At 35.1% G+C, this 19263-nt stretch overlaps 1 protein-coding gene across 5 annotated transcripts in view; it reads right to left on the reverse strand.

The window, feature by feature from the left end:
* Positions 1-19263, reverse strand: part of LOC123534683 (serine/threonine-protein kinase 36-like) — a 75596-nt gene that overhangs the window by 46927 nt on the left and 9406 nt on the right. For 4 of the 5 annotated variants that reach the window (XM_053519578.1, XM_053519575.1, XM_053519576.1 and 1 more), the window contains exons 5-10: positions 15698-15877; positions 11928-11995; positions 10817-11043; positions 6924-7114; positions 6043-6219; positions 4607-4621 (exon numbers count right to left, since the gene is read on the reverse strand). In XM_053519578.1, coding sequence (XP_053375553.1) covers positions 4607-4621; positions 6043-6219; positions 6924-7114; positions 10817-11043; positions 11928-11995; positions 15698-15877 — 858 coding nt within the window. The remainder of the gene's footprint in view (positions 1-4606; positions 4622-6042; positions 6220-6923; positions 7115-10816; positions 11044-11927; positions 11996-15697; positions 15878-19263) is intronic. The other variant, XM_053519579.1, reaches the window with a different exon arrangement.

The raw sequence follows: 19263 nt of genomic DNA on the forward strand, positions 1-19263 counted from the left end.
AGTTTAGGACCTTTGACCTATGGACCTGGGTCTACGGGACACTTCGTCTTACTGTGGTACACATTCATGGGCAATAATTTTAAAATCCATGCATGAATGACAAAGATATGGACAGGACACGCCCAGCTATGCACTATCATGAAATATGACCTTTAACGTCTAAGTGTGACCTTGACCTTTGAGCTACAGACCTGGGTCTTGTGCGCAACACGTCGTCTTACTGTGGTACACATTCATGCCAAGTTATTTGAAAATCCATCCATGGATGACAAAGATATGGACCGGACACGAATGCACTATTATGAAAAATGACCTTTAACGTCTAAGTGTGACCTTGACCTTTGAGCTACGGACCTGGGTCTTGTGTGCGACATGTCGTCTTACTGTGGTACACATTCATGCCAAGTTATTTGAAAATCCACCCATCGATGACAAAGATATGGACCGGACACAAATGCAGTATCATAAAAAATGACCTTTAATGTCTAAGTGTGACCTTGACCTTTGAGCTATGGACCTGGGTCTTGCGCGCGACATGTCGTCTTACTGTGGTACACATTCATGCCAAGTTATTTGAAAATCCATCGATCGATGACAAAGATATGGACCGGACACAAATGCAGTATCATGAAAAATGACCTTTAACGTCTAAGTGTGACATTGACCTTTGAGCTACGGACCTGGGTCTTGCGCGCGACATGTCGTCTTACTGTGGTACACATTCACGCCAAGTTATTTGAAAATCCATCCATCGATGACAAAGATATGGACCGGACACGAAAATTGCGGACAGACAGACTGACAGACCGACAGACTGACAGACCGTTCAAAAACTATATGCCTCCCTTTGGGGGCATAAAAAAATTTATTGTAAGTGAACAAAAGAAGGATCTGCCAAATAAATCTGTTGACATAAATGAAATTTCAGATCAGTATCTTCATTAGTTACGGAGAGATACCCATTTTAATTTGAAATAAAGGGAGGTAATTTGACATAAAATCAGTCCATAGTTATCTACCCTGATTGGCTCAGTCCAACTAATGACAATAATGAAATTTCAAATAAATCCTATAAGTACTTATGGATATAAATCCATTTTGATTACAATCAGGGGAGGTAATCAGATATAAAATAACTCTGAAACCTACGAATGGATCTGATTTGTCATGGAATCCAAGATTTATTGTTGTTGAAGATATTTTGGAAGTTTGTATCAAATAAAACCATAAATGAAGTATCTTCATGGCTGCAAAAGCCAAAATAGCCAATTCTGGACCTTTAAGGGACCATAACTCTGGAACCCATGATGGAATCTGGCCAGTTCAAGAAAGGAACCAAGATCTTGTGGTCATACAAGTTGTGTGCAAGTTTGGTTAAAATCAAATCATAAATGAAGCTGCTATTGTGCAGACAAGGTCAAAATAGATAATTTTGGCCCTTTCAGGGACCATAACTCTGGAACCTATTAAGGGATCTGGCCGGTTTAAAACAGGAACCAAGATCTTATGGTGACACAAGTTTTGTGCAAGTTTGATTAAATTCAAATCATAAACGAAGCTGCTATTGTGCAGACAAGGTCAAAATAGCTAATTCTGGCCCTTTCAGGGGCCATACCTCTGGAACCCATAATGGAATTTCGCCAGTTCAAGAAGGGAACCAAGATCTTATAGTGATACAAGTTGTGTGCAAGTCTGGTTAAAATAAAATCATAAATGAAGCTGCTATTGTGCAGACAAGGTTAAAATTGCTAATTCTGGCCCTTTCAGGGGCCATAACTCTGGAACCCATATTGGAATCTGGCCAGTTCATGAAAGGAACCAAGATCTTATGGTGATACAAGTTGTGTGCAAGTTTGGTTAAAATAAAATCATAAACGAAACCACTATCGTGCAGACACGAAATTGTTGACGCACGGACCAACGCACAGACGACGGATGATCACAAAAGCTCACCTTGTCACTATGTGACAGGTGAGCTAAAAACCCTATTGACCTTTGACCTCAGCATGCCATCTTGATCTTTGAGCTAGGGGTCTGGGTGTTGAACACAAAAAGTTGTTTCATTCTGGGAAACATTTGTGCCAAAAAATATTAAAATCCCTTGATGGATGGCAGAGTTATGGGCCGGAGAGGGAAAAAAACCTTTTTGAAATTTTACCTCTAAGTATCATCTTGACCTTTGAGTTAAGGACCTGCGTGTTGCATATGACACATCATCTTTATTATGAGAACTATTTGTGTCAAGTAATATTAAAATCCTTTGATGGATGACAGAGATACAGGCCGGACAGGAAAAAAAAACCCGACTGACCTTTGACCTCTGAGTGTGACCTTAACCTTTGGTGTAGGGGTCTGCTACTAGTAAAAAGGCGGCACTCCATGTAAAGTATCAAAAACCAAAAGAAGTAATATATCTATGATGCTGGAAAACGAAAATTCAAGATGGGTTAGTACAAAATATTGAATACAGGTTTTCATTCCTTTTTGTTTAGGCTCAATGTCAAATACATAATTTTATGTCAAATTCTATATAAATGAAGATATGAACGGCAGTTTAACCTGAAATTAAAATGTACAAATTGATCTGAAGTTTACTGGGAAACTATTGTAATAACATACAATATTTACATAACGAACTCTTTTGCCAAGAGCTATTTTCTACCTGACAGTGTAATGGTTACATATCAAATATGGTAAAATTCTACTTGTCAAAATGGTTTCTGTACAAGCTAAGAAAGTTAGATAATTGATTCTGCCACCTCTGCTTTCATTTTTAAAGAAACTTGCTTCAGATATATGTCAACATTTTTGAAAATGAAGAAACACTTTTATTTCTGTAATTGTAAAGAGCATGACTGAGTTATACATCAAACTCATGAAACTGTTAAGTATTTAATTTCAAATTGCTAGTTAGTCACCGAGTAAAGCTGTTATCAAAAAGTAGTAAGGATTTAGCATTACCTTGTAGCCTACAGCAAAACATTCAACTTGAATCCTGATTATTTATGAAGTTTAATACTCCAGGTGTTTTTGAAATTACTATATTTTGACATTAATCTTGAGGCAAGTTGCTTTAATGCCATTAATTGCAAACTTAAAAGAGTTTGCCAGAGAAAGGGGGAAAAGAAAAGCTTTTACCAGATCTACCATTCTCAACATGCACACTATGTTTACAGACATTACTATGGGTGCAAATTAATGTTTGATTCACATTTTCTGTATCAGGCTTTTCCTTTGTTGTTTTAAGGCTTCATTATAAACATTAATTTTTCACATAATTCTAGAAATGAGGAGAGTTAGCACATTTAATAATCTTTAACGTCTTTGAAATATCTTTGGGTCCTTTAAGCTATCAAAAAAAAAAAGAAAAAAAAAAAAAAAAAAACACCCAAAAAAACTACATCCTATGGTACTTCAAAAGAATCCAACTAAAATATAGTCAAAATTGTAATATTTCAAATTTTGTGGTCCAAAATATGAGAAGTGAAAAATAGTGCATCTACTGTTCTTTTCTTTGGACATTCTTGAGGCAATAACTGATTTAAGAATTATCTATTTTCATCATCTGAGTTCTTTAAAATGATTCCTACTATCAACAGTACCATTAATGTTTAGCCTGCTAAATTTCTAAAATGGACTGGTCGATCATTCAATCTGGGTAGTACCATTTATTATTCAAAGGGGTTTTCACTGACAATTAACTGACTGAATAGCAAACAGTGCAGACCATGATCAGCCTGCACGATCTTCGTCTGCACTGGTCACAAAGGCAAAATAACTTGTCACCAGCAGGCTAAAGGTAAAGTATACAATAAACTTGAATTTATAATGAACCCTGTTACTGAAAATGTAAATCAAACATGAGTACATGACTGACTACGCCCATGCACTAGCTATATACCAGTATAAACAGTGCTGGTTTACCTGTGTCTTTTGCTAAATAGAAATAAACATGGAATATATCTACTATAGCTGTATTTGTTTATATTAGCATGCTGTCATATTAGCAGTAATTTGCCTAGAAACTATGTTTCAAGTTTGTCCAGAAAGTAATCTTTCATATGATTTGAGGCTTGATACTCAAACAATACTTGAAAATAAATTTCAAATACTTTCACATGCATACATTGTCAACAGAAAAAAAAATCATATTTTATGTATCTGCAGAAACCAGAGTTTCTAAAATATTCACCGGATGGTTATTTTTATTGTGACAACTATGTGCAAATATTCTGAAAACACTGTAATTAGTTATTAGAACTAATAATATATGTATGCAGCTGACGATGTATTAACATGTTACAAATATCTTCTTTCAGTTGTATTCATAAACACAACTGGTGAACCAAGAGACTGAGGGACTGTCTCATCTACTAGACCATAACCCAATACTGCTCCAGACAGTAACAACACAACTGGTGAACCAATAGACTGAGGGACCATCTTATCTACCAGACCATAACCCAATACTGCTACAGACAGTCACAGCACAACTTGACATAATCTTAGGTATATTAATAGCTATCATTTTATAGTGCTATAAAGCAGAAATAGCAGCTAAAACAGTAATTCTACAGTATGAATAATATCTTCATGTAAAAGTTACCTCCTCTCTCGACTGCTTCAATAGGAAAAAAATCTTATGTAGCTCAATGTAAATACATTTACATAATACATGTGTCATTAGTTAACATTTTCTGAAAAAACTCTTAAACATAGTTTAGTTTCATGGATGGTGTTTGCTCTAGAGTAAAATTCTTGTAATGTAAGTCTACATGTACCTTTGAACTGTCACTGTGTGTTGTCATGCACAGTAGAACCATTCTGATTATCTTTCTACATATACATATACGTACATATATTTTTATTTCATAAAAAAAAAACAATAACAATAAACAATATTCTGACTTCTGAAATGAAAAGAATGCATTTTCAGAATTTACAATTTTTTTTAAAAATTCAACATGGTGGCTGCTGAAGACTTTAACCTATAAAAAGGTCTATAAGCCAAGCATGTCACACACTGTTATCATTTGTTATTTTGTTACGTATGTAATATTAGATTAGTTAGTAAACATCCTAAAAAGACAATCATGTTCTAAGTGAGAACTTTAAAGGCCTGGTAAACCCATAAAACTATGCAAAAACCAGTATGTCCAAATAGTATTAGTAATCAGTAAGTTCTCCAAAAAGCTGACAACAGAATTATTTTAGAGACTGTATTTGATCAACCCCTGTAATTTAACTCAGAACTTCAGAAATGAGCTTAAAATGTCATAAAATAAAAACACACTTTTACACTAAACAAGAGCTGTCCGTAAGACAGCCAATGCTGGACTATTCGAATCGTTGTCTCAGAAGCAGGAATATTACCATAAATGTTAAAATATCTATAGTGTTTCAATCAAGTATTTGCATTTGTTTTGGAGATAGTTACTTGCATGTAAAACTTTAACCAGAAGTTTAAGTTCAAAAGGGAACATAATTTGGCCAAAATACAGGTCAGAGTTATGGGACATGATGCAATCAACAGGTTTCATAACCCCGAAGACACATGTGAATTTTCAATTTAATATCTGCATTTGTTTTGGAGATAGTAACTTGCACACAAAACTTTAACCAGAATTTTCTAAGTTCAAAAGGGGGCATAATTTACCCAAAATACATGTCAGAGTTATGAGACTTGACCCAGTGAGGTAGGTAAATGACGTAGAAAAAAGAAAAAATAAGTTTCAAAGCTATATGCCTTTAAATGATAGCCATATGTACTTGCATGCAAAACTTTAACCAAGGCATGACTCAACGCCGACACCAACACCAATGCCAGGGTGAGTAGAATATATCAGAGGCTAAATGCATTAATGTCTACTCTGTTCAATATGAACCAAATTACTGAGCTTTTTAAAGCAGACATGGCTGATACAGGCTGTGCAGAGCACCTCTTGCATTTAGATGTTCTTCTTCATTATTAATGATATAAGACAGCTTCTCCAGTAGCTTTAAGTTCAATACAGACACTGTAGCATCTATCGTCAGTCTCACCTTGCTCAATCCTGTATTCTCCCAGTCTTTTGTATGCTCTCTATCTGCATGGACCGGCGCTTGAACCTCTTGCCCTCCACCACCATCCTCAGCCTTCAGTTTCGGACCCCATGCCTCTTTGGATTCAGACTCCACTTTCTTCAGAGGTTGAGCTACCTCACCCCCTACTCCTGTTGGCTGTAAGTTGTTGGAAAATACAGTAATGTAAATATACACCCAAACATGCTTCATGGTACAGGTAAAATATCTAGATATTCTAATATTACAATAAAGGTGTGTTTTTACATCCTGTGGCCATATTTTTTTACCAATGAAGATGATATTGGACAGAGGTAACTGGGTGTGAAATTTTCAGTTTCAAGTAAATTTTGACCTTGACTTTTTACATAACTGCAAAAATAATAAGGGTCATTTACTGACAACAAACAATCACACTAATAAGTCTCCTGGTCATATGCCCAAGCATTTTCCAGGTATAAATCCTAAACCAGTTTAGTCTCATGTCACCAAGAGTTTGACCTCCAAAACAACAGGGGTCAGTATCTACTGACCTTTGAAATTCTTGCTTTGAAGTTTGACTGTAAAGTGCAACCTACTGATAAGAAACTGTAATCAGTCCCAAGTTAACTTGACTTACTGTCCCTAAAACCAAGTATACCTTGACTTACTGTCCCTAAAACCAAGTATACCTTGACTTACTGTCCCTAAAACCAAGTATACCTTGACTTACTGTCCCCTAAAACAGAGCAAGTATCTGCTGATAACCACAGGTAGAATATATATCATCTTATGCAGTAAATCCTAGACCAACCAGTAAAAAGGCAGCAATCAACAAATGTATAACAGACTTTCTCTCCAGATTGTATACTGAACTTACTTACATGTATATTTGCAGGAGCCTGACCTTTTTTCGATGCCTCATCTTCCATTGCCTTCTTACGTGCTTTTGCAAGAATTTTTGATGTGCCTTTTGGGTGAGCCTTTTCCTTGGCTTGCTCATCCTTCATGCGTACCATAGATGCTGTGAGTGGTTGTGTGAATGGACTGGGTAGACTGGCATCTTCTTCTCTCACTACAAATATACATTATCTTATGTTCACCAATAAACACCAATGCTTGTCAAACAATCAAAATGAAAACTGCTAAAAATGGTGAAGTTTCCAATTCTTAACTGTATTATTATCATTTAAATGTAAAACCTGATCTTTCTCTGGACAGCTGGAATATATTAACAAAGACAGTTCAGTGATATGATCAATGTCCTCTTAACAACAGCTTGTGTTCACAGATTTTTGATGGAACAGTAATATTCTGCTACCTTAAAACAGGCATACATATCCCAGCTTCACTGTGCCAACAAATGGATAAAAGCATTAAATTGTGCTTTGAATACTTTCTTAAAAAAAGAAGAAAACAACTGAGTCCCAACAATACGTGCATGTCTACTTCATGCTGATGATGCTTCCAAGTTTCATTCTAACTGGATGGAAACTGCTGGAGGAGTTGAGTGCACAAGGTACAGATGTAGTTCTAATATTGCTAAGTCTGAACTAGAAATGTGTCCATAGGACATGACTGCACCCACTATGTGATATTAAGATAAAAATGTGTGATTCCTGTGAGTAACGACACTGTCAAATGAAGTTATCATCTAGACAGAATTTTGTGCACACAAAAACATCCCATGCATGGATGGAAATGTACAACAAGGGTAACACTATGCACCCATACCCTATTTTCAATGGCAGGGCTTAAAAGGGGGCTTAAGTCAAAAACAATAATTGGACATGAAAAGTTCTGATAATAAAATTACGTGCATGTCCACTTCATTCTGATGATATATACTAAGTTTTATTTGATCTGTTGGAGCTGAGAACACAAAAAAAGTTCAAACACTGTATTCCTCCTGGGTCTTTAGCATCAGGAGTATAACAAGAGCTTCTGTAAGACAGCCTATGCCAACTATTTGAACTGCTGTCCCAGAAGCAGGAATATTACCCTAAATGTTAAAATATTTATAGAGTTTCAATCCACTATCTTCATTAGTTTTGGAGATAGTATTTTGCATGCAAAACTTTAACCAGGATTTTCCAAGTCGAAAAGGGGGCATAATTTGGCCAAAATACAGATCAGAGTTACAGAACTTAATGCTATCACCTACTTTTATAACCCCAAAGACACAGATGAAGTTTCAATTCAATATCTGCATTAGTTTTGTAGATAGCAACTTGCGCGCAAAATTTTAACCAGGATTTTTCAAAAAGGGGCATAATTTGACCAAAAATACATGTCAGAGTTATAGAATTTGATCCTTTGAGGTTGGCAATTGACCTAGAATGAGAACAACAGCTGTCCGTAAGAAAGCGCGCTCGACTTCTCTCAGTGCTTGACTCTGAATCTGAGCTTTGCCAGTAAAAAAAATTCCAAGTTAAAAAGGGACATAACTCTGTCAAAATTCAAATCAGAGTTATGGGAATTGTGTCTTCTGGTGTAGACTTTGATAGCAAATAACTATTTTGACTTTCAAGTCAAAAGCTTTAATAGTAACAGAGATATCTGACTTTATCAAAAATTCTAACAAAAATTTTTAAGTTAAAAAGGGGCATAATTCTGTCAAAATTCAAAACAGAGTTATGGGAATTGTTTCTCCTAGTGTAGACTCTGATGTTAAATAAGTATCCCGACGTCTTGCATTCTCGACATACATGTATTCTCGAACTATTATGGAAATTGTCTCTATAATTTTGCATGCAAGATAATCCTCACAAGTAAATACACACGAGTGTAAACATTGTGTCTGCTGTTTTAAAAATGTAAAAAATAAACAGTTTACCTCGAGTCAAAGCAAGAAAGTTTCAGTCTTATTTCAAATTATGTAATTAAGCTAGAAAATCTTAATGTAACTTTTAACATGGTTTAAAAGTTGGTATAAATCAATAAATCTTCCGTCAAGCATCATTATTGCTATCAAAATTTCTGCACCGGAAGTCAATCAAAATAAACCTTGATGACATCAATCTGCCTGATTTCCACGGTAAGAGATGTGAAATGCGTAAAGTAGCAATAGGCGTTACGGGAAAGAACTGAAACACATATTTATTTTCTCAGATATAAATCAGGGCTATCTGTAAAGGAAATATTTTAGAAGAAAAGTGTTAATTATTAAAAGAAGTTCAGCCTATAGCCTTTTGATATTGATATGGGTAGGTTTTGAAAAATATGTAGCAATTTGGGGTTTTCGAATTATTTCAATTGTCAGATAAGTTGCTGGGCAACCATATCATTTGTGCATACCGATTGTTTTAATTTAAAAATATTAAGAAAATAACGTAAAATTCCATTTTCATAAAACAGGTGATATTTCCAAATTATATACTTTTTGCAGTGATACAGTTTCACAACAGTGATTTTAACATAAACAGAAAAAAATATCAGTTTCTAAATATAGCTCGGGAATATATGACAGGTGCTTCCTGGAACTAGAATGTAGGTCACTGATAAAATGTGCTGCTGTGAACTCAACGAAAATAAAATTGTGTAAGTTTTTAAAGCAGGATGATCAGGAAGGGGTAAAATTTTGAGGAAATGGTAATTTGAAAGATGGGTTTATCTTATTTATTTTTTAAGTATGCCTGTTTTTGTTAGACTGTCGAGAATACATGATGCCAGGATATTTTAAGTTTCAAATCAAAAGCTTTGATAGTAACAGAGAAATTTGATTTTATCAAAAACTTTAACCAAAATTCTAAGTTAAAAAGGGGCATAACTCTGTCAATATTCAATCAGAGTTAAGGGAATTGTGTCGCCTGGTCTAGACTTTGATAGTAAATAACTATTTTGAGTTTCAAGTCAAAAGCTTTAATAGTAACAGAGATATTTGACTTTATCAAAAATTTTAACAAAAAAATCTAAGTTAAAAAGGGGCATAATTCTGTCAAAATTCAAAATAGAATTATGGGCATTGTTTCTCCTGATGTAGACTTTGATGGTAAATAAGTATTTTAAGTTTCAAGTCAATAGCTTTGATAGTAACAGAGATATTTGACTTTATCAAAAACTTTAACCAAAAATTCTAAGTTAAAAAAGGGCATAATTCTGTCAAAACTCAAACAGAGTTATGGGGATTGTTTCTCCTGGTGTAGACTTTGATAGTAAATAACTATTTTAAATTTCAAGTCAATAGCTTTGGTAGTAACAGAGATATTTGACTATATCAAAAACTTTAACCAACGGCAACGCCGACGCAGGGGCGAGTACAATAGCTCTACTTTTTCTTCGAAAAGTCGAGCTAAAAATTCTAATATGCTTTTCTCTGTTAAAACACTCTTACGCTAGAATGACGTCACGTTAACGTGCAGTGACGTCAATGTTTTTGTTGCAACCAAGATAGAGCGCTACTATATTTTATCTACTGTTTTAGATAAAGGGCATATTAGAATCAAAATAATTTATACCAAAACCATACTTTAACACTATTTATACACTCAGGCGGTAATACGTCATACAAATAATTTCACTTTGGTTGCGCCCTCGTGAAATTATTACGCTCATGCATAAATAAGTGTTAAAACACTCTTTTGCTATAAATTATTTCTTAAATAAGTTTCAAAGCTACATGCCTTTAAATGGTAGCTATATGCACTTGCATGCAAAACTTTAACCAAGGTGTGATACCAAAGCTGACGCCAGGGTGAGCAGAATAGCTCAAACTATTCTTTGAATAGTTGAGCTAAAAGTTTATGCACTGCACATTTTAACAGTATAAAAGAATTACCTTTTACTAAATCAGCAATAAAAGGGTGGTGCAACAATTCAGGCCAAGCTAACCTCTGCCTTGGGTTCTTGGTCAGGACCCCTTGTAGAAAGTCTTTAAACATTGGGCTCATATTCTTGGGCCACTTTACCGGGTCTTTGATGATCAGACTGACCAGCTGGAATATACTGTTTGTATAGAAAGGTGGGGTACCAGTGAACAACTCGTACAGAATACAGCCAAGAGCCCTGAAAAAATCAACAATATACTGTTTGTGTAAAATGGAAGTGTACCACTAAATATCTGATACACAATACATCTATAAGCTTCATATTAACTTGTACATATATCTACATATCATCTTATATTACATACACAGGGTTTATGAAATGTTTTAGTTATGTTATGCACTGTTTTAGAATTCACTTGTAACATCTTGTTAATAAGAAATCCCCATGTAATGTTTTATTTGAACCCTTTTACTGTTTTCGGCCATTATCAGATCTATTTTTAGATAGATCACTATTTTATATATATATACAGACTTCATATCAGAACCTACACAATCAGCCGGCGGCAAAACTGCCTAGTGACAATAGAAATGGTGCGAGAGTTTGTTTCTCCTAAGGCTCCTCTGGGCTTTTTTGTTTTCTCCAAAATATTATAATGTTCATATTGGAAAATAAGTATCAAACAATGTCACTCAAATAAACAGTCTGGGTTTGAGATTATAAGTCTGAAGACTAAACTTAAAACTCCTACATCTTTTTGTTGGGTTTAACAGTTCACCAACACAATTCTAGGCCATATTGCAACTTTCCAGCTTTTGATGGTGGTGGAAGACCCTAGGTGTCCCATCATGCATTATTTCATCTTGGGCGGGTACCTGGGTAGAATCACCCACCTTCAATAATCCAGGATGGATTCACAAGAAGAATTCAATGAACTGAGCAAGGTACATCAGTGAGGGGCAAGTAATTTAAAGTCAGTGACCTTAACCACACAGCTAAGGAAGATTCCTACATCTGATTGGTTATTTCTATAAGAGAATATTTTGAAATTGACCAATGGATAGCGTGTATTCTGAGACTGGTATCCAAAGGTAACCATAACCTCAGAGTTAAACACTTACCAAAGATCTGCTGTATGATCATATGGTTTCTCTTCTACTAGCTCTGGTGACATATACAATGGGGTACCCTGTAGAGAAAAAAAAACATTTAAACATATAAAAACAGCTGGATGATTGAAAAGAAAGCAGCGATAACTGGGTACTATGCAGGAAAAACAAACACCAACAACTAGAGCTGCTTTTGAGAAAAGCGAATGTCTCCCACAATTGCCTAATCATCTAAATAGCAAGCCAGTCTTTATATACTGTTGACTCACTACAATTCAAGGGTCAGAACTTCAAAATGCCTGGACCAATTTGACTCATTATTGAAGTTGTCCGAGGTCTTATGGTCAAACACACATTGTTCAAATTTGGTGAAGATCGGATGAGAAATGTTCGACTTAGAGTGCGGACAAGAGCAAAAACGCCGTTGACAAGAGTAAAAACGCAGTTTCGGTAATTCAAGGGCCATAATTCTGAAGTGCCTGGACCGATCTGGCTAGTTATCGAACCTGACCAAGGTCTTATGGTCAAACACATTTCGTAAAAGTTTAGTGAAGATCGGATGAGTGCGGACAAGGTTTGTGAGAGACACACAGACAGACACACACAGACTGGAGTAAATCAATATGTCTCCCACTACACTATGTGGTGGGAGACATAATTAAACACTGAGACTGTAAATGGCAACATAATGCTTCAAATGTAAACTATATAGGCAGAATAACTATACATCAGGACAGGAGTTCAGACATAACAATGTAAGCTCTACTTATTCTGGTTATAGTCAAGGTAAAAGTGTTTGTTTATTTATTGATTAACCCTGTTCTTCAACAATATTTCAGTTATGTAAGTTATGTAACAGCACTCAGTGAATCTAACCAGTGTTCCTGGATTCTCTTGTGCTCTACCTAATTCAAAAAGGAGCAACTTCTGTGGGTACCAAATCTTGTCTGTGCTTTGACATAAAGCAAATATGCAAGAAAAGAGTTATGATTCTTGGCCTTCTTATTCACATACTGATGATAAAACAAGAGGACCATGATGGTCCTGAATCGCTCACCTCTTCCCACATGACCCAGTTTTGAGTATGACGTCGTTTTTTCTATTATTTGACATAGTGACCTAGTTTTTCAGCTCATGTGACCCAGTTTTGAACTTGACCTAGATATTATCAAGATAAAAATTCTGACCAATTTTCATGAAGATCCATTGAAAAATATGGTCTCTAGAGAGGTCACAAGGTTTTTCTATTATTTGACCTATTGACCTAGTTTTCGAAGGTACGTGACCCTGTTTTGACCTTTATCTAGATATCATCAAGGTGAACATTCTCACTAATTTTCATGAAGATCTCATGAAAAACATGGCCTCTAGAGAGGTCACAAGGTTTTTCTATTTTTAACCTACTGGCCTAGTTTTTGACCGCACGTGACCCAGTTTCGAAACTGACCTAGATATCATCAAGGTGAACATTCAGATCAATTTTCATGAAGATCCATTGAAAAAATATGGCCTCTAGAGAGGTCAAAAGATTTTAATAATTTTAGACCTACTGACATAGTTTTTGACCGCAGTTGACCAGTTTCAAACTTGACCTAGATATCATCAAGATGAACATTCAGACCAACTTTCATACAGATCCCATGAAAAGTATGGCCTCTAGAGAGGTCACAAGGTTTTTTTTATTATTTGACCTACTGACCTAGTTTTTTTAAGGCACGTGACCCAGTTTCAAACTTGACTAGATATCATCAAGGTGAACATTCTGACCAATTTTTATGGAGATCCATTCACAAGTTTGGCCTCTAGAGGGGTCACAAGGTTTTTCTATTTTTAGACCTACTGACCTAGTTTTTGACCGCACATGACCCTGTTTTGAACTTGACCTAGATATCATCAAGATGAACATTCAGACCAATTTTCATACAGATCCCATGAAAAATATGTCCTTTAGAGAGGTCACAAAGTTTTTCCATTATCTGACCTACTGGCCTAGTTTTTGATGGCACATGACCCACTTTCGAACTTGACCTAGATATCATCAAGACGAACATTCAGACCAACTTTCATACAGATCCCATGAAAAATATGGCCTCTAGAGAGGTCACAAGGTTTTTCTATTATTTGACCTACTGACCTAGTTTTTGAAGGCACGTGACCCACTTTCGAACCTGACCTAGATATCATCAAGGTGAACATTCTGACCAACTTTCATGAAGATCTCATGAAATATATGGCCTCTAGAGAGGTCACAAAGTTTTTCTATTTTTAGACCTACTGACCTAGTTTTTGACCGGACGTGACCCAGTTTCAAACTTGACCTAGATATCATCAAGGTGAATGTTCTGACCAATTTTCATGAAGATCCCATGAAAAATATGGCCTCTAGAGAGGTCACAAGGTTTTTCTATTTTTAGACCTACTGACCTAGTTTTTTACAGCACGTGACCCAGTTTCGAACCTGACCTAGATATCATCAAGGTGAATGTTCTGACCAATTTTCATGAAGATCTTGTGAAATATATGGCCTCTAGAGAGGTCACAAGGTTTTTCTATTTTTAGACCTACTGACCTAGTTTTTTAAGGCACGTGACCCAGTTTCAAACTTGACCTAGATATCATCAAGGTGAACATTCTGACCAATTTTCATGAAGATCTTGTGAAATATATGGCCTCTAGAGAGGTCACAAGGTTTTTCTATTTTTAGACCTACTGACCTAGTTTTTGACGGCACGTGACCCAGTTTCGAACTTGACCTAGATATCATCAAGATGAACATTCTGACCAATTTTCATAAAGATCCCATGAAAAATGTGACCTCCAGAGTGGTCACAAGCAAAAGTTTACGGACGGACGCACGGACGGACGCACGGACGGACGCACGACGGACACCGCGCGATCACAAAAGCTCACCTTGTCACTTTGTGACAGGTGAGCTAAAAATGTATAACATTTCAAAGCTCTAGTATTCAAGGACTCTGAACACAAACAAATAACCAAGAAATACAAAGTTAAAAAGGTCCACAATGATGACAAAATACAAGACAGAGAGTTATGGTTCTTGACATACTTAGTAATCTAACATCAATAAACCATTGTAAAAAGTTTCAAAGCTAAAGCCATTATGGTATTCATAAAAACTTTAGCTAAACAAACAAATTAACCAAGAAATTCCAATTTTCTCAGTACATAATGGGCCATAATTCTTACAAAATGCGTATCTTTATATTTCATATATCAAAGTTATGGTCCTTGGCCTACATACTCATGATGAAAAATAAGTCTGCAAAGTTTCAAAGCTATTGCTCTTATAGTGTTCATGTACTGTGGACCTAAACCAAAATTCTAACCCAGAAATTCAAATTTTGTTCAAAACAAAAACAGGTCATAATGATGACATACCAAAATGTAAATGAGAGCTACGGTTCTTGGCCACCATCACCAACTAATAATGATACGCAAATTTGCAAAGTTTCAAAGCTATTGCTTGTAAAGCATTCAAGAAAAGTGGACCTAAACAACAATTTTAACCAAGAAATTTAATTTTTTAAGTACATAACAGGCCACAATTCTGACAAAATGCAAATAACAGTTATGGCCCTTGGCCTACATACTCATCTAATGATGATATAAACAAGCATGGAAAGCTATATCTCACAAGTGGACCTGAACAAATATCTTAATTTACACAGGTACTGATGATCAAGTGATGACAATACCTTGTAGATATTTTCTTAAAAATCAGACAAGCAACACATTTATACTTAAATAGAAACTTATCTAACCTTGATTGAAGTCAAAACCAAAGTGTTGAAACTCATTGCTCTTGCAAATCCAAAGTCACAGAGTTTCACAATGCCTCCTTTACCCAATAATATATTCTGTGGTTTCATATCTCGGTGTAGAATTCTATGTGAGTGAAGGTAGTACAAGGCCGATACAAGCTGTGCAGCTATTTGCTGAACCTGAAACAGACACAATACTACAATACAGAACACTACAACAATAAATACAGTACACTGCAATACTGAACAATACAATACAATAACACCACAAAACTACACATCGACAATGAACCACAGATATTCTATGCCACTAAGCTAGAAGACAACCCAGAGTTTGGAATAAATCTTACTAAAAAAATTACTAAATCTAACAGCATAGAAACACTCTGTTTAGTCGAAAACTTTACCGAACAGTCACAGAACAAAAATTTTCATTTATTCTATTTATAATTTACTCAAGTAAACAACAACACTCTTTGAATTCATAACTACTATGAAGGCTCTGTAAAAGCCAAAACGTTGGTCTAATAATAAAATTGTTAAACTTAACCTGCTTTGATTGTGTGGTTACATTACACCTCAGCGTCTTTTTAAAATTCAATACAGAATACAAAAATGAAAAACACTACAATGCAAAAACACTTCAACTCATAACACTGCAATACAGTATATTATAATAAATGTAGAACACCATTATGCAGAACACTACAAAACAGAACATTGCAATAAAGAACAATACATAACACTACAAAACAGAACATTGCAATAAAGAACAATACAGTAGAATACCGCTATTAAGACCACCCATGGTTCTTTGTAAAACTGGTCTTATTAGTGGTCTGGTCTGATTAGTGGACAAGGCTATACGGGGAAGGTCTTGACTTCGACCATTACTATGGTTAATTAGACCAACTTAATTCTTTCCGTTTTCGTTTTTCCATAGCTATGTTAGTATCAGATACGAAAGAAGACTGATAAAGATAAGCATTTCATTAGCCTTAAATACTTGATCACTGTGTTAATCAAAGAATTACGGATCAAACTGTGTATTAATTAAGGACGCACTTCACTGATAATGTTTGAATTTTGTTCAATTAAAGACAATACAACAATATCAAACCTTTTCAAACTTCATTCTCCGCTGAAATCTCAAACGTATTTACATTAATAATAACAAACAAACAAACAATCAATCCGTTTTAATCCAGTCAATTCGATCAACGGGCATTCATTTAATTAGAAACAAATTAATTATTTCAATGATTTCTTATGTTAAAATAGCGATTTAAAACATCAAACATCTTTAAATAACAATTTCAGACAATCAAACACTTTGATATGTTGTTTTGATACCGTTTAAAAGACTTGTTAGTAATTAACGGATAAATACACAATGTACATGCTTAACGTGTTAACACGAAGTCGCACGTGTTAATTCTTGCGGCGATTCGCGGTAACATACAGAAAAATTTGAGTGGTCGTAATTCCGGTGATTAATTAAGTGTGAAAAAATTAAACAGTTCTGAAATTGGTGGTCGCATTAGTGGATTAGCGGTCTGGTCGCATTTTCGGACAAACGACCATTGGCTTTAAAAAGGAAATATTCCGTTCTTTGCAAAATCGGTCGTATTAGCGGTGCGGTCGTAATTTCGGCGTGGTCGTAAGTAGGAATTTTACTGTACATAACACTACAAAACAGAACATTGCAATAAAGAACAATACATAACACTACAAAACAGAACATTGCAATAAAGAACAATACATAACACTACATTACAGAACAAAACAGAATGCTACAGTGCAGAACACTACAAAACATAACACTATGATAAATACAGATCCACTACAATACAGAACACTAAAATACAGATATGTTTAATAATATATTGCAAAGAAATCACTGCATGGGTGGTTGATTTTTTGATGGGCATATTTTATTTTTGTTCTTGAATTAGAAACTGTTACAGAAATAAGGCAATGTGTCAGGTGATGACCCTGAATTCTGAGAACCAGTATCTTTTGTCCTTGGGTAAAGCAAGTGAGTCAAAACTGAAAAGATTTCAACTTTTAACACTATAAAATGTTTGATATCTTAACCTTTAGCCTGCTGTCGGCAAATGATCCTGCCTTTGTGACCAGCGCAGACCAAGATCAGCCTGCACATCCTTGCAGTCTGATTATGGTCTGCACTGTTCACTACTCAGTCAGTTCATTTTCAGTGAACACCCCTTCAAATAATAAATGGCACTGCCCAAATTGTATGATAGACCAGTCCATTATAGAAATTTAGCAGGCGAAAGGTTAATAAATCAAAAAAAGGAAATTTTAAAAACAAACAAGAGGGCCATGATGGCCCTATATTGCTCATCTGTTATCATTGCACTTGAGGACAAGAAGGTCCTCAGAAAAAATATCTAAGGCCAAACGACAGGAACAACAAAAGGAAGGAATTTCACCAAAAAGAAAAAAAAATCTTACAAGGTATAGATATGTTAAAATACACCTAAAAATTGGAGGTACCATCCATGTTGTACCACAGAAAACTGGTCTCGTATTTTCCCTACGGCCAATAATAAAAAAGTTAATAAAATAAGCTGTTTATAGTAACGTAAAAGGGAAGTATGTAAAAAATAATATTGTAAGTGGACAAAAGAAGGATCTGCCAAATAAATCTGTTGACATAAATGAAATTTCAGATCAGTATCTTCATAAGTTATGGAGATATAACAATTTAAATTTGAAATAAAGGAAGGCAATTTGACATAAAATCAGTCCATAGTTATCAGGGCTCCGGAAATTTTGATAACTCAATCGGTCCGAAACGAAAATCCTGACATCGGCGTTACCCCACCCACCGCATTCCCAATATTACATATTTTGTAAAACTTGATAGGGTAAAGAAATAAGCATGTCATGCACTAAAAATGAGTTACCAGTCACCGCGCGTTACCATACAATGAAGACAGTTATTCAGTGTTATGTGTGATCGTTACTTTGTTTAAGGTAACTTGACATGAACAACCAAGATGGCGTCACGAAATTAGGGTTGGTCACATTATTTACCCCTATAGACAACATGCTGCTATAGAGGTCTAAAGATGCATTTTAATCATTTAACACACACATAAACAATTGTAAAAATGCATTTAATTGATAAAATTATAAAATCAAATGTTCTGAAACTCACCATCAAAACTAGTCAATTTTTGTGTGCATTTTGCGGAAAAGTTATGTATCCAAACTGAAAATAATTTATATCATCATATGTTTGAATATGTCCTTCAGGTGCTCCACTTATGAACAAAAGAATTTATCCTCTGAGTTTTATGCTATTTGCTCTGGAATTTCATCAGTAAATTATAAATTTCAATATTTTGTTGCAAATAAATTCAGTAACAAGGGGCTATGCAATTCCAAAAATATGTTTATTGTAAAACTCACCCAGTCCTATGAATGGAAAATGAACCTAAACATAGCTGATTTTGGGTATATTACATTATGTTTTATGACCCTTTCATGTTCAAATGAAGAAATCCTTATCTAAACTGTCTCTATATTTTTTGGGA

This window comes from Mercenaria mercenaria, chromosome 12 (assembly GCF_021730395.1).
Source record: "Mercenaria mercenaria strain notata chromosome 12, MADL_Memer_1, whole genome shotgun sequence".
Classification (NCBI taxonomy): Eukaryota; Metazoa; Mollusca; class Bivalvia; order Venerida; family Veneridae; genus Mercenaria; species Mercenaria mercenaria.